The sequence below is a fragment of the Phytophthora cinnamomi genome (assembly GCF_018691715.1).
Source record: "Phytophthora cinnamomi strain GKB4 chromosome Unknown Contig132, whole genome shotgun sequence".
Classification (NCBI taxonomy): domain Eukaryota; phylum Oomycota; class Peronosporomycetes; order Peronosporales; family Peronosporaceae; genus Phytophthora; species Phytophthora cinnamomi.
In genome coordinates this window covers 322,150-343,053 of record NW_027151065.1, presented here as the reverse complement: position 1 = coordinate 343,053, position 20,904 = coordinate 322,150, and the positions used below count along the sequence as shown (strand labels likewise).

Sequence of the window (20,904 nt, the reverse complement as noted above, 5' to 3'; positions counted from 1 at the left end):
GACAACGCGTCGTCATGTGTTATTCAGTATGCAGTATTCATACATAGTTCTTCCACAAACCACAATTTTGGGCACTTTCAACAAATGGACGACACCACGTCATATGTTCTTCTTTAAAGGTACATACCATTATTACTCATGTTGGGTGAACATTGATGACTGTACAGTACATGTCCTTCTGCTGCAGCAGAAGGACGTACTATGCAGAACTTCTCTATACAATCACCAGATTCACTCAACAGGCCCTCGACTTTAGAGGCTATTCATGCAAGCATGGGTTCATTCAACCTCGACAGCAAGTTTTGCGGCACGGAGAGTGGATTTAACTTGAGTACTTTTGAGCGTACGGCGTGCGCTCAGGTGATGCCTTCTGGGTCCTATCTTCATTTTGGTGTCTAATCGCTGTACTCAACTTGGTTTCAAAGCAATGTCACTTTTGCACAATTCAAACGGCTAATTCGCTCTAAATAGATAAATAACTTATCATTAGTTGTGCCTAAATCATGAATTTGTAAGGGTTTCAAATCAGGTTTGAACGAAGCGGATTTGCAAGAACAGATGCAAGCCGCAATAAATGGTACTCAGGCTGATGCAACCTTATGCAACCTGACCCAAGCTGTGTAATGATTGTCGCAATCCAACAGAAACAGAAACAAGACACCTAAGGTTTAGAACCATACTTCAACTACGTGCGCAGGCACAATTTACCGATGTTGGGCTCAAAAACGGGCCAAGAAAGTATTTACACAATGCTACGTCAATGTCAATACTGTACGAAAAAAAAGTTTGTCCTATTGTGCTTTGAACGAAGTTTGGCATGCAAATAGAGACCTACAGGTAAACCAACGATCAATTCCCTCGAGTTGATTCTCTATCGGAACCTAACAACGATAAAACAGGTTAATCCAAGTCAACCAGGAGCTTCGACAACCGAAACCATTTCCACGATGGAGATAGAGCATTCTCCTACCTCGATATGGATCGTGTGAAGCACAACAATCAAATGGTGTCGTAGAGGTATGCAAGGTCGATGAACCGGAAGCGCAGATCAACAACAGCGATAAGTGTCAGCGTTGATTTGTAGGTTTTCCTCCAGCCATTCTACAAAAGCCACAACACAACTTTGAATAAGGCAGCAGCATGTATTAATATTCGAAGAGTTAATTAATTCGAAGTATGGGCCGGACAACTCAACGTAGTGTTAATCTTTGTGATTCGCTAAAACAACGAGTTACGACCTGGTTAGCCACAAATTGTGGCCCATAACCCATGCAAAGCGCAAAACATGTTCATGTTCGTCATCACAATCGTAATTTGCTGGCTCTTGCAGTCAGACGATCGCACATCTTCCAAAATAACATATGTATGCTTTGTTTTTCCTCAGCATAAACTAGAAACCAGTTGATTGTGGGATCTAAAGCATAGTTCGCCGTATCAACGCTAAGAAGGAAAAAAACTGCATTCTCCTAGAGTTGAGATTCATTTCTACACCTTTTCAACTTCAAAACTGCAAATTTTAAGTTCATCAAACAGCAATACTCTATGGTTATATTATGATATACGGTATACGTATCGTCGTACATAGAGTTGAAGAATGCGATTTGCCAATTGGTCAGCAGTATTGCATATTAGTCAATGCCTTGTGTATAGTAAAATCTCTATTCAATGCCATTTTGCTCTTACATCTTGCACCACTGAACTTCGAATTTGCAGTTTTGAAGTTGAAAAGGTGTAGGACAAGCAGCTGATTTCCCACATCCCAAAAATAATGGTAATCGCTTGTTCACATTAAGATTGGAAGTAGAATTTGACGAATAGGACCTCGAAGTATTTTGAGCACATCGTGTTGCTCAGCATGACGAAATGTGCATTGTTACAACACGGATGTATGTAATGCTGTTGAACGGCTGTGAACTACATTGTATTGTACACAGTCTGCTCCTTGAACAACGCGACGAAATACTGTACGCCGGGCTTTCTTTATACGTAGATAAACTTAATTATGTATGTTGACAGGATATTCGGCATGCAGAAGCCCGCCCTCCAACCACTCGATGCCAGTTCCACTATAGGCCTTCTTTAATCCATTCCGCAACTTCCTCTGCAGCCCTCACACCACCGCTCCTACGGCATCTACGAAAGGGCCGTTTCTACCTTCAACACACGCGCGACACTAAAGCAAGCATGCGTCTGAGGTCTACCGGTCTCGCTGTCATTGTGGCTACCTGCTACGCTAACGGTATCGCCCGATCTACCGCGGAGCCTACCCCGGCGATAGTCTCAGGAGAGCTACAAAATGCGCTGCATTTTCATGGCGAGATACTCCACGACGACAAAGGTTCCTGCGTGCACCCATAGCAGCGGGCCACGAAGATGAAGATGAAAGAGAAGATAGATCGTTGCTGTCATGGATCACTTCTGATCTTTCCGGCGGCGCAGAAAAACTGAGAAGAAGAGAAGTGAAGAAGTTGATAAACGACGTGGTGAAGAACCCTGTGTTTTACAACGAACTTGTAATGGCCGACGCGACCAAGCTTGCCCAAACTTATGCAACGTGGAAAGCTTTGGGTGTTAAACCGAGGTACCTGGCCCAAAGCATGACGAACGCTGGCTTCGGCGGCGACGAATACAAACGCTTTGCAAAAGGTTACGTTGATTTTCTGAAGAGTGACATTCAGATCCAATAAGAGCCCGGGTGGCAGCGTTAGCCCTCTAGCATGGAGAGGAGGGGGAGAGAGTCATTAGCTAAATGACGACTGAAAAGATTAAAAACGAGAGAGAGACATTTACCACAATCGTACCTCTTTTATCTACATGTATCGCTGTTTGTTGTTGTTGCTGTTGTTTTCATCACGGGCGGTGGCGCGCAGTTTCGCAGTATGTTTAGGTGTATTCACCTATTGCAATCGGACTGCTTCAGCTCGATTTCAAAACGAGGGGCGGAAGATTAGTATATGGGCATTCCTGCGCAGCAGGAATAGAGTTTTCCTCATCGAAGGAGTGGCAGCGAGTCATCCCAGTTAAGCGAGGATGAGTGCGGGTATGTCGGCACGGCCTATCCCGCCAGGAGTGCGAGCGGTGCAGCCACTCAGTTTCGGAAATCTCGCCAAGCTACCACCTCACCACACCCTCTAAGTATTGTTTAGTTTAGGATCCAACTCATTCCGAGTGAAGGGCAAGGCCTTAGACCTCACTGAAATAAATTAGAATTTATTGTGGTTTGCAGATTTTTTGTCGCTCGGATTTAGGGCTTAGATCGATCTCTGAGATAAAATAATTCGAAGACATAAACATGCGACATGGTGGTAAATCGACCTCCAGGTGTAGGTAAGTCGCACCACCTCTTCCTACTAAATATAACGGGCGCATCGTTGGTTCTCAGGACACCGAGGTAACGTCGCCGGCCACTGCTACTCCGATACGGCTCTGTTGGACGTGTTTAACGGCTCGTTAGCTTCGTCTGTGAGTGCACTAGCGACTCCTGTATCGCTGGGCTTTCCGCTTGTCTGTCGCGCGAGCTGAACTCCGCTATGTAAGACCGCATGTCGATACTACGCTACCATACTGAAACTTAGTGTGTCTCCGGCCCTTGCGACTCTAATACTAATCTGTTGAACGTGTTTGATGGCTCGTTAGCTTCGTCTATGAGTGCACTAGCGGCTCCTGCTTTTTACAATGAGCCCACCACGTGGTGGTGATTTGCCATTCGACAAGCAACTTCGAGGCTCGGTGACGTTCAGGACTGGCCAGCGCTCATCAGGCCCGCGTAAAGGAATCGTGAAGTCGTTCAAGTTTGTGGCCGATGCAGGCTACTCAGTGGCCCGGGCTCAAATGTTTCGCTTCCTCTCAGCTCAGGAGTTTGATGCTGAAGTTGACGTGATCGACGACAGGAAGGTATTCATGAAAGCCACTAAGAACGCCCGCCAGCAAGACTTCAAGGTCTCCGTATCCAACTTCTGGGAGCTGCTAAAGCATCGTTGGGCCTACATCTCCGAAGCTCTACTAAACGGCAGCCGGACCACCGCCTTTGTATTCCGTTTTGACCATGCATATCTACGATACGCATGTCGTCCATCCTTCGACGTTTCGTCGACAAAAAAGCAATTGCTCAGGATAAGAATACATAGCTTCCAACTTAACCTTGTACGCATGCACGTCGTGTGGCACAGCCTCTCTTGCGGCTTTCGTTAAAACTTTTCGTGTCAAATTCATATCAAAATGCAAGGCTCTACAAATGGTGCTTAACGAAACATTTTTCACTTCAGGAAAATTGTTTCGTATGAACTCCTGTAGCTCCTCTAAATAAAATGTAGGGTGGCCTTTCACGTACTTTCGAACACGGGTTACCACGTCGTTCGGCCAACGCGACGAGCGGTTAGTTCGATCTCCTTCATCAACCACACCATCGGTCAAAACAACTTGTACCGACGTTGCAGTGCTCGCACGTTAGGCCCAAATATATCGCTAACATACTGCATACATATTCCATACACATGCATAAGAAAAACGGCTCGCCAACGGTAGTCGAGAGACTACATGCTGCACTTGTGCAAGGTGAAGGTTTTCGGAAACTGCGGTGCTTCGACAGATCAGCAGCGCGATCTGCCGACCACTCGTCAAGTGTCCAGATATAAGTGTCCAATTGCATATTTTATATATATAAAGCGCGGCATTATAATCCGTACACAGACATCGCGATTTAAATTAAATCGGCCCGAATTTCGTTTTTGGATCGGCAATTCGACCACAGATAGCGTAAATCGATATCGATATCGAGGCTGGCGATTATAACTTGGAGGATTTAATGGCCATCTGTTTTTATATCGGGCGCCAGATATTATAACTTGGGCAAAACACTAGGTGAAAACGACAAACGCATTGCAAAGCATAATACCCCTATGACTAAAATTAAAAAAATATTGAGCGACGTGGAAATAGGGCGTGACACACGAGAGCTTTAAGACCGACCCAGCGTCGAGCAGGAAATCATAGGACCATTGGGCTGACTGCGAGCTGCTCATGGCTCTCAATTGCCGGTGGGTCGATTTAGCTAGAGCGCTTCAGCTAGATTTGAGTGTCGTTTCACCCACTCCGACTGAAAACATGGGCAATATATTTTCCGTTTGGAAATATAGCCTGGAGAGAGCTGAAAGAACTCAAGAACATTTTCACCCTGCACGTTCAACGCTTTTAATGTTTTCACTTCGATCCACTGTTAGCACTGCTAACTTAGCAAAGCATCTCAACTTGGGATTACGCTGGACAAAAGAGATAACCTATACAGACACGTCACAATTTGGTAACGCTTAGTTGTCATCACCCTCAACGTCCGGATCCACGATCTGGCGCAGAGCATCCGGCACAAAGTCGAACGCGGCCTTGTCCTCCACGCCGTACGGCTCGATGAGGCTGGAGCCATCGTCGTGAGCGGCGGCTTCGAGCGCGTCGCACGCCTCCAGGAACGTCATGGCGCTAAGCTCGTCGTACGTCAGCTTGGTGGCCTCCATGAACTTCTGGATGCGGAAGTTGCGCGCCAGCTTGTTCACCGTGATGTTGTCGGGCGACTGCACCAGCTCCGTGTCCACGATGTTGATACCGATCTCCGTGTCGCTCGTCATGCTGCGGCGGTTCCAGTTGGCCGAACCCAGCGAGACATACACGTCGTCCACGATCACCAGCTTGCTGTGGATATACAGTTCCTTAGACTCCTTAGTCGAGTAGAGCTTGAACTTGTCCGGGAAGGCCTTCTGAATGGGGGCCACCATGTCGTACAGATACTTTGCATAACCCGTGTAGCTGGCCTCGACCGTGCGCTGCACGATGACAATGAGGCGCTCGATGCTGGGCATCATGTCCATGATGGCCTCCAGCAGCTCGGGCACCAAAATGAAGTACTGGTCCTGGATGAAGATGTAGTTCTGCGCGTTGCGGATGGCCTTGATGCGCGCGTGGAAGATGGACTGCTCGCCCTGCGGCGCGAAGCCGTAGTGGTCGTAGTCCGGGCTGAAGGTGCGGCACAGCTGTACGGCGTGCGTGCCATCCTCGGGGATGTCCAGCGGCGTCTCGCTCTCGTCAATGGGCGGCAGCGTCGAGTACTCGGGGTTCTCGAAGTCCAGTAGGTCGTCCATGAGGTCCTGCGACGGCTTGGGGTCCGCGTTCCAGCGGTCCAGGAAGTTGCAGGCCACGTCCTTGGTGGCGGGGCCCTCGATGCGGGCGTGGGCGTCCAGCCATCCGTTCCAGAGGCACTTGATGCCCGTGCGCTCGCGCAGGGCAGCTTGATCGTGCTCGAGCGTGTCCCAGCGGTCGTTGGTCAGGTCCACGCCGCCCACGTAGGCCACGAGGTCACGGCCCTTGCGCACGATCACCGACTTCTGGTGGTGCGACGACGTGGCGTGCGGCAGGCGGTCGTCGTACACGAAACGCGCGGGGCCGAACTGCTCGGGCGGCGGCAGCGAGTTGATGATGTCGCGCACCTCGTGGTTCTGCGCGCGCTCCGTGATGTTGGACCACACGAGCATGCGCCAGTCGGCGCCGCGCTTGACGGCGGCCTCGGCCAGGTCGCAGAGCTTGGTGTCGGGCTCGTCCGGCTTGAACGGCACGTTGCACGTGCCCCAGCCCGTGAGGTACACGAGGTCGCCGCGACGCACGTCCAGCATGTCGTCGGCCACGTCGTTGAAGTAACTGGCGGACGCGGCGTAGAGCTTGACGCGGTTGCCCTTGGAGTAGAGGTGCATGCCCTCGCGCCTGTAGCCGTCGCGCGACGTGCGCATCTCCTCCTCGGTCAGGAACCAGCGCGAGGGCTCGAGATAGGGCTGGTCGAAGGGCGCGGTGGCCTCCTTCTCGGGCTTCTTCTCCTTGTGGAACGGGTCCAGGATGAAGTGGAAGGCGCGGCTGAGTCCGTCCATGGCTGGCAGAGGGGGAGCACGAAGATCGACTTGAGCTGCAGAGCGCAAAAGCTGGAATGGGGAGGGGGATCTTGGCTCGGGAGCCCGGCTATATGCGTCTTTGTATGGTGCCACGCATGCGCGGAAATCAGTCGGATTTCGGGTCTGGCCAATGGGCGCGCGCGCAGACGCATGTGGGTTCACTTTGCTCGCGCTGCTATGGAGTGCAAGGCGGTATAGCTCGGACTGCTGTTGTGCTGAGTGTCAGTTGATATCCTATGTTGGTGGATGCTCGCGCAGACTATATTGCTGAGACGGAATCGCGGATGCGCCTCTTACCGCCGGCAAGCGACTGCTATAACATGCGAGCTCGAAACAGCGCCACCGCCGTGGTCTGGGTTGGGCCTTGCTTGGGCCTCGACATCGCCGGATCGGGAGCCACGGTCTATGCGCGTGAATCACTGTCGACGGATGCATTTGCTTTCTTGCTCGAGGCGAAGGCGTGCGTGCTCGTTACTCGAAGCCGAGCAGCGAAGCATTTTTATCTTTTAGGCCGGATTCCTGCGTTGCCTTGGTGCTGGTGCTTCTTCAAATGGGGTGTTGGTCTCCGAGCCCGAGGTGATGTGGGGCGCATCTTCAACAACGCAAATCATCATTCACGCATTGCTGATTTTCAGAAAAAATGATAGAAGTAAGCGCTTTGATATCAGGTCGTGGATAGTGTGCGAGGCTTGGCGACTGCCATGCAGTGCTTCTCCCCGCATCGATCTGCACATGCCCACAATGTGTGAGCCACAAGAGGTATGTACGCAGGTGGTTAAAATAGTTTAGCGTGCGTTCTAGTGTAGACTTGGTTCACCTTTGCATCAGATAGCTATGTAGGCCAGTTCGAGGTGAAGCGTTCCAACAATACCCAGTACACTGGAATAACAGTATGCACACACAATATCCGTGGAGAGGGGCTTCATTTCTTGGGTCCAATGGGGGGAAGTACGTTCGATGTTGAATGATTCAGCAATACATGTTCTCTAGTTTGCTTTGATTTGTTGCGTTTCTCTCAGTTCAAAGCACTGCTTCATCGGAAATTTTGGTTCGGTAACAAAACGAACGAAACCAAACCAAGTGATTTGGTTTGTTCATGTAGAATTTGGGAGACAGTTCACCTACGAGATGAAGAAGCGAATGTTTTTGCATTGAGACTTCATACTACCAGTACCAAAATAACGCAGCGGCTTCTTGTTTGGGTGACCCAAGCAGCTCGAATGAACGTTTTACTCCATCCGAACATGCTTCATGTTTTCTAGGTATTGTCTGTAGCCGGTCACGATGTGCTCGAGACTTTTATCACCATAGCCAACGTTCTTCATGGCCTTGGCAATCTTTTCCGGCGTAACATCTATGTCTCGCCACGCCGCATACACGTCCCACGTTTTCCTCTTCTTGCCGATGAGATCATCGTAAATTTCGGGGTTCTTCACTTTCCTTAAGCTTGGTAGTAGCGGATTTAAACAAATTGAACCCTCTTTCATCTTCTCCTTCTTCGTCCTCGGGGCCCGATGCTTCGGGGTTGCGTAGGAACCTTGTTCCGTCATGCAGGGATTCCGGAGGAGAATGCACCAAATCATCTTTCCCCACCAAGACTATCGCCGCGCCAGATATCACAGCGGATCCGACGATGCAACTCGCGTGGAGGATAGCCACAATGGCAACGAGAGAGAGCTCAGACGCACGCTTGCTTTTGGGTCGCGGATATGTCGACAAATCAAGATAGATGCGGCCCTTCCGTCAACGTAGTAGGATGCTTGCAGAGGAAGTTGCAGAATGAATGAATAGAGACTGGCGTGTAAATTAATGATTGGAAAGCGGGTTGACTGGAGCTGATCGTCTGAAATCAACCGTCAACAAGATTAAGTGCATCTGCATATATTATAAAGGAGGGGCAAAAGACCGTCTTGTCGCTCAAAGAGACAACTGTAATCCAAAGCTGTTGTAGCGCCAGTTATAACGGAGTTGAAGTTTGTGTGCATACAGTAGGTGCTGCATACTAGGTACAGTACATACCAAATAAAAATGGCAAAACGCAACGATGCACAAAGTACGATAATTATATATGGTTAAGTGGACACATTTTGTGGTACATTATACTTTTATCCTATGTTAATATTAAAAATAAAATACATAACAGGCCTTTTGAGGAACTGACATCGGATAATTGGATTCTAGTACATGTACAACAGTAAAGTACAGTAGTGTAATACTACAGTGAAATACGGATCGATCCCTTATCAATTACTAAAGTACACAAAGTGATTTAGCGTCACGTATACACAATAGATCGAGGCCACCTGGTTCCAAGCAACTCGCAGAGTCGAGTTAAAGATCTGATATATTTTTCGCGACTTGACAACGGCTCGAGACCAATCTACATGTACGAAACACTTCAGCCTCCAACGGTTTTGTTTGTTCGAAGATGATAGCGCTGACAATGCTGCCACGTCACTTTCAATGAATCCCCCCTCATTGCAGTTATCCGATGATGAAGTTCATCGTCGTGCGGCCCGTGAATCTGTATACTTTGAATTTATTAGCTGTATTACCACTAAGGTAATATCTGTGATGAGGAATTATTTGTACGGATTTTACATTTTTGAGTTTCTTTGCCTGTCGATATTTGAATAGTCAAGCGGTGATCCAGGATAATTGTTGGGTTTATCTTCGTCACTTCGCAGCGCGGTAATTCGATTCCACATACCCGAGCGTCACCCATGCATTGGTGACTACGCCATATGTACTAAACTATCGTTTTGCCCGAATGTTTTCAAAGCAACCAATATCTGGGCGATTGGTTACCGTCACGCACACGCTTATGACATCCTGTCACAGAATCTAAGTCTTGGACGACCTGAAAAGCATTGCTTTCACAATTAAATTTACCACCCAACACGATGAGACTTCCTGTTTCCAGCACAATGACTCTCATTGCCTTTGTTTGGTTTCTACTTGCCTCAGTGGACTCGCAAGCAACCATCAAGAACACGGAATCTAATCCGCGCCCAACTCTGTTGCTTACTGGTGATTCACAGACGGAGCTAGGCGCTGACCCAGCAAGAATGGGCTGGGTATCGCTATTGCAGAACGAATACATCCGCTCAGCTGACGTCATCGTGCGCGGCGTCTCCGGTTACAACACGAAATGGTTCCTGAAGTACGTGATGCCCACAATTGAGGACGAAATCAGGGATAGAGGGTATACTACCCCATCCCTCGTCACAGTTTTGCTGGGCACCAACGATGCTGTTCTGGTCAACGGCAGTAACCCAGAGGTGCACGTGCCGATTTTCGAGTACAAAGAGAATTTGATCAAAATCGTGAACGGCTTCCAGAATATCACCCCTGGTGCTGGCATCCTACTTATCACTCCTCCCCATGTTGACGATGGCGCGAGAATCAAGTACGCTTCAGAAAGAAACGATACGAAGCGAGGACTCGTCGACCGCTCCAACGCCGTGACAAGCAATTACTCTCAAGCGTGTGTCGATGCAGCAAACGCTCTCGGTATCCCGGTACTCGACTTGAACGCGCACTTTAACGCCATGACTGAGCCAGCGAGAATCGCTCTCCTACAAGATGGCCTGCATTTTAATGCAAATGGAAACAAGATCGTCCACGAGTTGCTGCAGAGTAAGATCGAAACCGAGTTCCCTACACTGAGCGAAAAGCTTTCGACGTGGCAATCTCCGGCAGCTAGCAAGTATGTGGTCGAAGACCCGTGGACGGCAGGTGCAAGCCAAACACCATGAGAGCGTCTCCTACTACATGTACAGCTACCAACATATCGATCGAAGATATATGTAGCTGCAGCGAACCTTCAGCTTCATACCTGAAAAGCGTTCAATAATACAAAGCATCGGTTCAACGAGAATCATATATTGTGAAAATCCACTCCGATTGTGCCCCGTGTTTGAGAGACAAGCGAGGCGTGGCAATCAAATCTTGCTCACCGAGTTCGCTGTTTGAACATGATTTTCACACATTATGGCTTGTCGGGATGGCCTTCTGAGCGAGAGTAATCAAACTATCCTGTGGTGAGTTCGACGTCTCAACTTGTCACTCCGGAATCCGCCACCTCCAGCGCAACCGCGACTCCGACGCCATGTCAACCTCACCTTTCGACGAGTTCAGCCACGGGCTTAGCCGTGCGTTCCAATTCATCGTCGACCCGTTCCACCTCAAAAAGAAACCCGCAAAGGAGGCCACCGCGCCATTCGACCAGCCCTACCTCGAGCCCACGCGGTGGTTCCTCACTGCCGAAGAGATGAAGACATCGCGCAATGGCCACGAGCGTGAGGGCATGCACCTCTACTCCAAGGGCAACCGCGTCAAGCTCTACGTTGCAACTGCCGGCTACTTCAGCGACGTGGCCGACGACATGATGTACGTCCGTCAAGGAGACCTTGTGTATCTAACGGGTTGGGGCACCTGCAACGTGCCGTTCAAGCCGCACGAGCCCGACACCAAGCTCTGTGACCTAGCCGAAGGTACCGTCAAGCGTGGTGCCGACTGGAGAATGCTCGTGTGGTCCAATCTCACTGAGAGAGCGCAGAACCACGAGGTGCGCGACCTCATCAATGACCTGCCACCACCGGAGAAAAACGGGCCCGCGCGCTTTGTGTATGACGATCGCCTACCATTTCCCACTTCCTCGCACCACCAGAAGTCGGTGATCGTGCGCAAGGGCCGTGACCTCGTGGCCTACGTGGGCGGCGTGGACCTGACCAACGATCGTTGGGATACCGTTGAGCACGATCAAGCTGACCTGCGTGAGCGCACGGGCATCAAGTGCCTCTGGAACGGATGGCTGGACGCCCACGCCCGCATCGAGGGCCCCGCCACCAAGGACGTGGCCTGCAACTTCCTGGACCGCTGGAACGCGGACCCCAAGCCGTCGCAGGACCTCATGGACGACCTACTGGACTTCGAGAACCCCGAGTACTCGACGCTGCCGCCCATTGACGAGAGCGAGACGCCGCTGGACATCCCCGAGGATGGCACGCACGCCGTACAGCTGTGCCGCACCTTCAGCCCGGACTACGACCACTACGGCTTCGCGCCGCAGGGCGAGCAGTCCATCTTCCACGCGCGCATCAAGGCCATCCGCAACGCGCAGAACTACATCTTCATCCAGGACCAGTACTTCATCTTGGTGCCGGAGCTGCTGGAGGCCATCATGGACATGATGCCCAGCATCGAGCGCCTCATTGTCATCATGCAACGTACCGTCGAGGCTGAGTATACAGGCTACGCCAAGTATCTGTACGACATGGTCTCTCCTATTCAAGAAGCTTACCCGGACAAATTCAAGTTGTACACAACCAAGGAAGCTCGCCAATTGTACATCCACAGCAAGCTGGTGATCGTGGACGACGTGTATGTCTCGCTGGGCTCGGCCAACTGGAACCGTCGCAGCATGACGAGCGACACGGAGATCGGCATCAACATCGTGGACACGGAGCTGGTGCAGTCGCCCGACAACATCACGGTGAACAAGCTGGCGCGCAACTTCCGCATCCAGAAGTTCATGGAGGCCACCAAGCTGACGTACGACGAGCTTAGCGCCATGACGTTCCTGGAGGCGTGCGACGCGCTCGAGGCCGCCGCCCACGACGACGGCTTCAGCCTCATCGAGCCGTACGGCGTAGAATTCAAACCGCAGTTCAACCTCGTGTCGGATGGCCTGCGCCAACTTGTTGACCCGGACGTGGTGCCCGAGAACGACCCCTCCAAGAAGATTAAAAACTTCATGGAGAAGCTCGGACCCAAGAAATCGTAGCCGTAGGGACGTTGAAGTTGATCTGAAGTGAAGCTGTACAGCAGCGAGAATAAAAGTGCATTGCTGGCCATGCTGGCGCGAACTGTTGCTGCACGAGAGCGGCTGAGGTGGACCATGTTTCGCAGACGCTCCGGCTCATCTGGCCTGTCCGTGAGATTCTTGCATTCGTCCAGGCCTCGGTCGCCGCATACTCGATGCAAGTACATGTACGTACACGTACTTAAGTATATATTCCTGGAAACTACCGGCATGTCCTAAGTATGCGTTTGCTTGCTCGACGCTGCTTCGAATCGCAGAGGCGATCCGTTGTGACCACTGTGGTCTCTTTGCCGTGACTCCGTGACGAACTTCGTCCAAGGTGGACTGAACTCAGGGTCGTGCCTCAGAGATTTGCCGCAATAACATCCATGTGTTTACGGCACTGTGCTGCACAACTCGTTGATGATCGGGGAAGCTGGGGATGCATGGGCGCTTTGGTGCACCAAGCTTCCTCACTTCCTGCCTAAGGAGCACTCTTGGTCATTGCCAACGACTCACTGCACCGTGAGCAACTGTATCGCTCAACAGAATTTGCAAGGCCGTCCAAATCGAAGCAATGCTTACATGTACATACATGCATCTCCGCATCAAATGAATCCCTTGCGTTCATCACGAGTAAACGGTACTCCACGATGTGTCCTAGAATCCGTCGCAGATTTTGACTGCACCGATCGCCTATCCCCTGGTCCCTTGTGCGTGCATCATCCTGGATCTCCCTCCGGCCATCGACGCTCACAACCACATTTGCGGCCGAGACCATGCTGCTATCCCTTCGCGCCAAGTGCGTCGTGATCGCCGTTATCGCCGCTGCAGCAGTTATCGCCTGGTTGGTGATCGCTCTCGCGGACACCAAGCCCAAGCTACGTCCGGTAGTCCTGCTGACCGGCGACTCGCTCACGGAGCATGGCACCGACGTCTCAAAGAGCGGCTGGGCTGCATTACTACAAGGCAAGTACTCGACCACTGCCGACGTGGTCAATAGAGGCCTCCCGGGCTACAACACGAAATGGTTCTTCAAGGACATCGCCCCTACTATCGAGCGCGAGATCCGGAAGGGCGTCTACAGGACGCCGTCTCTCATCACGATTTGGTTCGGCGCCAACGACGCAGCACTGACAACGGGCTACAACTCGGCCCAGCACGTATCAATTGAAGACTACAAGGAGAACCTGAAGAAAATCGTCAGCGACTTTTGGACGGCAGCGCCCACGGCCGACATATTGCTGATCACACCTCCACACGTCAACGATGCGGCCAGAGCCAAGCTCGCGGCTGCACAAAATGGCTCAATCGACCGCACGAACGCGATGACGAAGAAATACGCCCAAGCGTGTGTGGAAACCGGCGCCAGTATTGGCGTGCCTGTGCTCGACTTGAACTCGTACTTCAACGCGATGAATGAGACCACTCGAGACGCGCTGCTGATCTCCGACGGACTGCATTTCAACTCGTCGGGCAATGAACTCGTGTACGAACAGCTGACGGAGAAAATCGCTGACGTGTTCCCCAGCTTAGCCACTAAGCTGAAGGTTTCGCAATTTCCAGGGTATAGCACATACGCAGCCTCCGACCCGTGGACTTCGGAGGACGACGAGTAGAGAGAAGTCTACATTGTAACATACAATAGAACGCAGGTTTTGAAATAACGAACGGCATAAAGCTAGCCTAATCCGATAATTTTGGTAGATTCTTAGCAATTGAGCAAGCGTTGGTGCAAACAAAAACAATGACTGTTGCCCGTAACATTTATACTGCGTTGTTGTGTACCAGCATGAGTACTCTCAAGCCCAAGGCTGATGCCTCGCCGTTACCAAATTCAGATCCAAGTTCAGAAACCACTGCAGGGTAACGGCTGGTCTAGTTGAAGTTGGCTCGTGTGCAGCATTGCGGGCCCCCCGCATTTCTCGTTTTTGCCCGTCAAGAGCAGCTTCCTGTATCCTGTCGAGCCTGCCGGGGGTAATCATGCAACAATCCCAGCATGCGCACGAAAAGCAGACGCTTCTGGATGGCCGTCGCGTGGTTCGTCGCCGCTTTGGTACCCCTCCGCTGCGGGTTTGGGAACTTCGCGTGCTCCTCGTCTCGCTCGCGGTGTTCGTGGGCGTCTATGTGGCCGTGGAGCTCACGAAGAAGCGCCACCCCCTTCAAGTCGAGGCGGAGCTCAAGCTGTTCAAGCCTCTGTTCGACGCTCAAGCCCCGCCCGGGACCTTGTTCCCCTACACTGACGAGCAGGAGACGTTCCTCCCGCCGATGTTCATGGCGCCAGGCATCGTGGGCTCTCGCCCGATTCCGACCAACAATTGGTGGGGCAACATGATCGCTGCCACGCAAGAGGCTGGGGTGCAGCCGATCTGGGCAAACCCGTACTCGCTGCAGCCGATGCTCACATCGGCACCCTACGGTCTCACAATCAGCTACCCCTACCCGACACGAGTGTTTGGCGGCGGACGATCTGGTAATGGCATCGCGGAGAAGTTCTATCGCCATGGTCACGTCCCTGACTTCACTTTCTCGGCGATGGAATTCACGACTCCACCCGTATTTGAGGTGTTTGACTGGGACGATTTGAGTGTTCAAGTGCGCTTTAAGTCTCAAGCTGGCCCCAGCGACGAAAACAGCTTTGAAGCTACTCTCGTAAGCGGGATGGCATTCGTGACTGCGAAATACGCGTCGCTTACTCCACGCATCGACACTGTCTACGCCATTCTCACCGTGAATGGTCAGTCGACTGCCTCAGGGTTTACGGCCACTGATAGTCGTTTTGTACTTACGCTCAACAATGGGCAGACATGGGCACTCTACTTTTCATCTGAAGTCACGCTACAACTCGGTGGATTCTCCACTTTTGTGAGCTCGAGTTCTTTCTCAGGAACCATCCGAGTGGCGATGGTCCCAAATCCAGACAAGCGAAGCGTATTTGACGAGACCGCTGGCTGTATTCTGGAAGGAGGCAACGTGGAAGCGCAAGATGTAAACACGTACGCTTATGTGTGGAAATCGAGTGGCTCGTGCACAGAGCCTAGCGGGTTGCTACATTATGCACAAATTCATCATGTGGATACATTGGACAGGTCGACAGCGGTTGAGGTAGAGGGTGTCGTCGCGTACTCAACAACAAGAGGACCAATGCAGGCATTGATAACTACGACGGCTTCACCGATGTGGAGGTTCATGGACACAACAGATATCCCAATTTCATTTTATCCGTCTCGTGCGCCGTCACCAAGCGATGTAGAACAATACAGGATCAAGGAGACTTTGATCAAAGACATTGGTTCAACGTGGAAGATCCACGTTAGTGGCAGCTACTACTTCAACGGCAAAGCAGCGCAGAAGTACGCGTCGCTTTGCCTTATGGCTGCCGACCCATCTGTAGTTGGTACGGGTTTCGATTCGAAAACTTATTGCACCGCTGTCTTACCAAGCTGAAAGCGCTTCTAGCTCCGTTCTTGACTAATTCCTGGAAGTACACACTGAAATATGACACTGTATATCGCGGGATTTTAAGCTCCCAGGGGTTCGCTCTAAACGACGTCAATGCGGATTTTGGCAACACAATGTACAATGATCACCATTACCATTATGGATACTGGATCGTGACGGCTGCAATTGTCAACAAGCTTGATCCAACATGGTCTGGAATAGCAGAGTTGAACCGCATGACCAGTTTCCTTGTGCGCGATGTTGCAAATCCATCCTGGGATGACCCTTACTTTACAAAATTCCGTAGTTTTGACTGGTTTCGCGGACATTCGTATTCGCATGGCGTCTTATCGTTCGCCGACGGAAAGGATCAAAAGAGTTCATCGGAGGATATGAACTTTCACTATGGGGTCGCGCTATTTGGACAGGTGACGGGGGACGAGGAACTTGCTACAATTGGTAGACTGATGGTAAAGATTAACGCGCGAGCAATCCAGACGTACTTCTTGCTGACAGACGCGAATCGTGCGCAGCCTGCGATGTTCCGACCCAACAAAGTCACGGGAATTTTGTTCGATAACAAAGTGAACTACGCTACATGGTTCAGCCCCGAGAAGTTCGCAATTCACGGAATTCAGATGATCCCAATATCGCCTGTGACTGAGTTCGTGCGCACACACGAATTTGTAAGTGAAGAATGGGACCAAGTTCTCTCAAGCATTCCAGATATTGTCAACGATAATCTGCGTAATCCTTGGTTGTCGTTACTTTATGTGAACTATGCCACGATCAACAAGACGCTCGCGCTGACAAAGCTGGAGAGGACTAGGATGGATGATGGACTTAGTCGATCGTGGGCACTATATATGGCAGCGGTAAGCTCAGCGCAACCATTCACGACACGTAAGGTATGACGTCTACCGATAAGGGAAAGGTCAACTTTCCCATATTTTCTGCAAATACGAGAGCAAAATATGGGAAATAGGGGATTCACTTTTTTCTAAGCAATTGCAGAATGTGACGTAATAAGCTGAAAGTCGATGAGTCTTGGGCAACTTGGTAGGTTGAAGGCAAAAGAAAGACTGATGTATTTTGGTTAAGGGAAAGAATGCCGTGCGCTGGTGGTGGTTACCTACGAGCACAGGGGAGAGTAAAGAGTAGTTACTAGCGACTGCTGCGTAGAAGCTGCAGCGAAGCCTGACGTCTGAGGAACGGCGAAGCTGCCGATGCTGTCGTGCTCGTCCGTTGGGAACGGATGCTAGATCCGTTACAGTCCCTCCTGTAGACGAGCTGTTGTCCTCGTGGACGGCAAGCTCGAAAGATATTCGCGAATAAGACCACGAATTTGATTGAGATTGGAGAGCGGTTCCCAAGAGGGTTTGATGCCTGAGTCCATCCAGCAAACACGATACTGCTGGGCACCCTTGCGGCGGCGATGCCCCGTAATGGATCGGACGAGCAAGCCCTCGCTTCCGTCGGCGACAATGACGCGAGGAACTCGATTAACACGACTTGGGTCGTCGTCGTGGACGTAGGGCTTCAAGAGGGAAACGTGAAATTCAGGAAAAAGACGTAATCCTGGAGGTAGCGTGAGCCGATATCGCGAGGGACCTGCCACTGCCTCCACTGTGTAGGGTCCGAGGAATCGTGATGCCAGCTTTCGTCGGCCTGAAGCGCCGATGTGCGCCAGATCGAGGTTCTGGCTGTCGAGTAGGACTTTGTCACCCACAGCGAAGCCCTGATGACGCCGATTGCGATCAAATGCGGTACTCATACGCTGCTGAGCTCTTGCCATCGCGTCCTGGGCTTCGAGTAGGAGCGAACGCTGGTTGTCGACGAATGATACAGCAGCAGGAAGCACATTCTGCTGGGGAATGGCGAGGTCGAGCACGGACCGGGGCTGATAACCGAGGTCCGCTTCGAATGGGGACATGCCGATCGATGCATGTGGACGCGAGTTGTAAGCAAATTCAGCGAAGTGCACGTAGTGGTCCCAGTCAGTCTGATGAGGCCCGATGAAATGTCGTAAAAATTCCAAAACAAACTTGTTCGTCACCTCCGACTGGCCGTCCGTGGCAGGCTGGAAAGCTGAACTGAGCCGAAGCTGAGTATCCTGGAGCTGCATGATGCCAGACCATAGCTTCGAAGTAAATTTCACATCACGATCGCTGACAATCGTCCGCGGGAGACCATGTAGCTTTTGATAGGACGAGCAAAACAGTTGAGCGATGTCCTTGGCCGTCGCGTCCGTGCGGGTTGGAAGAAAATGCGCGCGCTTCGTCAGTCTGTCCACGATGACGAGGATAGAGTCGAAGTGAGTGTGTTGGGTCTCTGGTAGTTGAACGAGAAAATCCATACTGATGTCGCTCCACCTTCTATCCGGAATATCCAAAGTGTGCAAATGGCCAGGTCGCTTGCCGCGAGGTAGCTTGTTCCGCTGACACCGTTCGCAGGATGCAACGTAGGCTTGAATATCGACAAACATGCGCGGCCAGAAGAATTTCGCCGCCATCAGCAGTCGAGTCTTGTGCTGTCCTGGGTGTCCGCGGGTGACTGCGTCGTGTTCTTCAAAGAGAAGCTGATTGCGAAGCTCTTTGTCCGTTGGAATACACAGTCGACGCGGCGCCGCGGGGTTGACCTGAAAGTACAAAAGGCCGTCTTCTAGGGAATATTTAGCGAGCTGACGCGAATCCTGTGGGTTATCTTCGCCCAACGCACGAAGAATCGGAGCAAAGTACGGGTCCTCCAGATAACCACGACGACATTGAGTCGGTAAACTTGACCGCGTAAGGCGCTGATACAGTAGCGCGTTGGGCTCCTCATCGGGTTGCGACGTCGTTAAGGCCTGGAGTACTGTTTGGAGGCTCACTGCGCGTGACGTTCTGTCCGACCAGAGTGGGTTCCTCGAAATTGTGTCCGCGACGACGTTGGTGTTGCCAGCCATCCAGCGGAAGCGCGGCTGAAACAGAGAGAGCTCGTTCAACCAGCGAGCGAGTCTCTGTGAGCACGTTTGTTGCGTGAGCAGGCTCTCGATCGTCTTGTGGTCAGTATTGATGAAAAATGGGCTGTCGAGCAGGTATACCTTCCACAAGCGCATGGCATGTAGTGCCGCCAGCAGTTCCTTCTCGCGAGTCGGGTAGATAACTTCGGCCTTGGACAATTTGCGGCCACCGTACGCGATAATTTTCTCGGATCCATCTTCTGCTAGCTGGAACAAGTAGCCGCCGACAGCAAAATCACTGGCGTCCATATTAACGTGAAATGGTTGAGAAAAGTCAGGATGTGAGAGAATGCTTGGCGACGACAGCCTTGACTTCAGCTCGTTGAACACCCTGGTGTGTTCCTCCTCAAACACCACGGGGTCTCTGCGACCCTTTCCTTTGGTAAGTTCGATGAGGGGCACGCTCAGCTCAGCGAAGTCAGGACAGAAGCGAAGCACGTAAACGCATGTCCCTAGGAAAGACTGCAGCTCGTGCTTGGTCTGAGGAACGGGCCAATTGTGGATCAGCTCCGTCTTAGCGGGGTCCATTCGAACGCCGTCACGGCCAATGCGATCGCCGAGACAGGGGATCTCCTCAGCGCAAAATGTGCATTTGGACAGCTTGATAAAGAGCTGCTGCTCCTTGCACCGCTCGAACACCTGCTCTAAAGCGGCGAGATGGTCGTCGATGGAATCGCTGGGCGTGAAGACGAAAATGTCGTCAAAATACGTTCGGCAGAAGTCTTGTTGGTCGGCGAAAATGTGCTGCACCAAACGGTTGAAGCACGAAGGACTGCTAGACACGCCCATCGGCGTGACTAGGTACTCGTACAGTCCATCGGGCGTAGCAAAGGCTGTAAACGGAATTGAGTCCTCGCGCAGTCGGACTTGGTAGAATCCCCAGAGTAGATCCATGGCGGAGAAAACGCGACCCTGAGCCATTGCACGGTAGATATCGTCCTTGCGCGGGATAGGATTGGCCGGAACTCGCATCTTGGCATTGATTCCTCTGAAGTCGTGCACGATTCGCCACTCGCCGTTCGCCTTCCGAACGCAAAAGGTCGGGGCGCAGTACGGGGAGTTTGAAGGGCGAATTATCTTGGCGGCGACCATCTCCTGCGTCCACGCACGTATGGCCTCGCGCATTGCGGCAGATAGGGGGTACTGCTTGCGGTGAACTGGCACGTCGTCATTGAGCTCAATTGTCGCCTCCATTCGGGTGAAGCGAGTCGGCGGTACTGACGGCAACTCCGAGCGGAAAATAGAGTCCTTGTAGCGAATTGCAAGTGGGTACACGGGGTTATCGACGAGATTTTCCCATGTCAGCTTCTCTGGAACCGAAGCATTTTCCTCAGCATTTTCGCCCGCAGTGATGAAGAAGCAGAATTCGTTATCGGAGGCACGCAGCAGTTTCTTGAGCCGGTGACTCGACATCAACCGAGTCATTCCGCGCGCCGACAGGTAACCGTGCTGGTGAATGTAGTTGAGGGAGCCCTGGTCTGTAGCCGAGGGAGCGCGGTGTACAGCCGAGCGGCGCGAGCCCCCAGCCGTACGAGCTCGAGCAGGTTGCACGCACTGCTGAAAAGCGAGACGGAGGTCAGTCGAGCGAGGGCGGACCGTGCGTTCGGACCAGTCGACGTCGGGATTAGCCGTACTAAACCACGGCATGCCGAGCAGCACTTCGCGCTTCTCGGGGACGTCCATGACGAAAGCCTCGGTCTCGTAGGGTCCGAAGCCAGCGATCTGAACCG

The 20,904-nt window shown here is 51.8% G+C and overlaps 7 protein-coding genes across 7 annotated transcripts; 5 read left to right on the top strand and 2 right to left on the bottom strand.

Annotated features, from left to right (window-relative positions):
* Window positions 1-3,382: 3,382 nt before the first annotated feature.
* IUM83_19014 (uncharacterized protein) lies at window positions 3,383-3,679 on the top strand (the record flags this gene model as incomplete). The annotated part of the gene is made up of 3 exons (XM_067944040.1): window positions 3,383-3,391; window positions 3,455-3,532; window positions 3,637-3,679. Coding segments are annotated over 3 exons (130 nt in total), but the record flags the coding sequence as incomplete, so codon positions are not given.
* A 1,627-nt stretch (window positions 3,680-5,306) lies between these two features.
* On the bottom strand, window positions 5,307-6,905 carry IUM83_19013 (PhosphoLipase D, Pi-PLD-like-1; the record flags this gene model as incomplete). Its single annotated transcript, XM_067944039.1, has 1 exon — window positions 5,307-6,905. The coding sequence occupies one exon, from the start codon at window positions 6,903-6,905 to the stop codon at window positions 5,307-5,309; it is 1,599 nt and encodes a 532-aa protein (XP_067779881.1).
* Window positions 6,906-9,994: 3,089 nt separating this feature from the next.
* On the top strand, window positions 9,995-10,684 carry IUM83_19012 (GDSL esterase/lipase; the record flags this gene model as incomplete). The annotated part of the gene is made up of 1 exon (XM_067944038.1): window positions 9,995-10,684. One exon carries the CDS (start codon window positions 9,995-9,997, stop codon window positions 10,682-10,684), a length of 690 nt encoding a protein of 229 aa, XP_067779882.1.
* Window positions 10,685-11,037: 353 nt separating this feature from the next.
* On the top strand, window positions 11,038-12,714 carry IUM83_19011 (phospholipase D, Pi-PLD-like-1; the record flags this gene model as incomplete). Its single annotated transcript, XM_067944037.1, has 1 exon — window positions 11,038-12,714. The coding sequence occupies one exon, from the start codon at window positions 11,038-11,040 to the stop codon at window positions 12,712-12,714; it is 1,677 nt and encodes a 558-aa protein (XP_067779883.1).
* Window positions 12,715-13,511: 797 nt separating this feature from the next.
* Window positions 13,512-14,351, top strand: IUM83_19010 (putative isoamyl acetate-hydrolyzing esterase; the record flags this gene model as incomplete). Its single annotated transcript, XM_067944036.1, has 2 exons — window positions 13,512-13,843; window positions 14,105-14,351. The coding sequence occupies 2 exons, from the start codon at window positions 13,512-13,514 to the stop codon at window positions 14,349-14,351; spliced, it is 579 nt and encodes a 192-aa protein (XP_067779884.1).
* A 364-nt stretch (window positions 14,352-14,715) lies between these two features.
* IUM83_19009 (putative endo-1,3-beta-glucanase) lies at window positions 14,716-15,563 on the top strand (the record flags this gene model as incomplete). The annotated part of the gene is made up of 2 exons (XM_067944035.1): window positions 14,716-15,469; window positions 15,538-15,563. 2 exons carry the CDS (start codon window positions 14,716-14,718, stop codon window positions 15,561-15,563), a joined length of 780 nt encoding a protein of 259 aa, XP_067779861.1.
* A 1,877-nt stretch (window positions 15,564-17,440) lies between these two features.
* On the bottom strand, window positions 17,441-20,857 carry IUM83_19008 (reverse transcriptase; the record flags this gene model as incomplete). Its single annotated transcript, XM_067944034.1, has 1 exon — window positions 17,441-20,857. One exon carries the CDS (start codon window positions 20,855-20,857, stop codon window positions 17,441-17,443), a length of 3,417 nt encoding a protein of 1,138 aa, XP_067779860.1.
* Window positions 20,858-20,904: the final 47 nt, after the last annotated feature.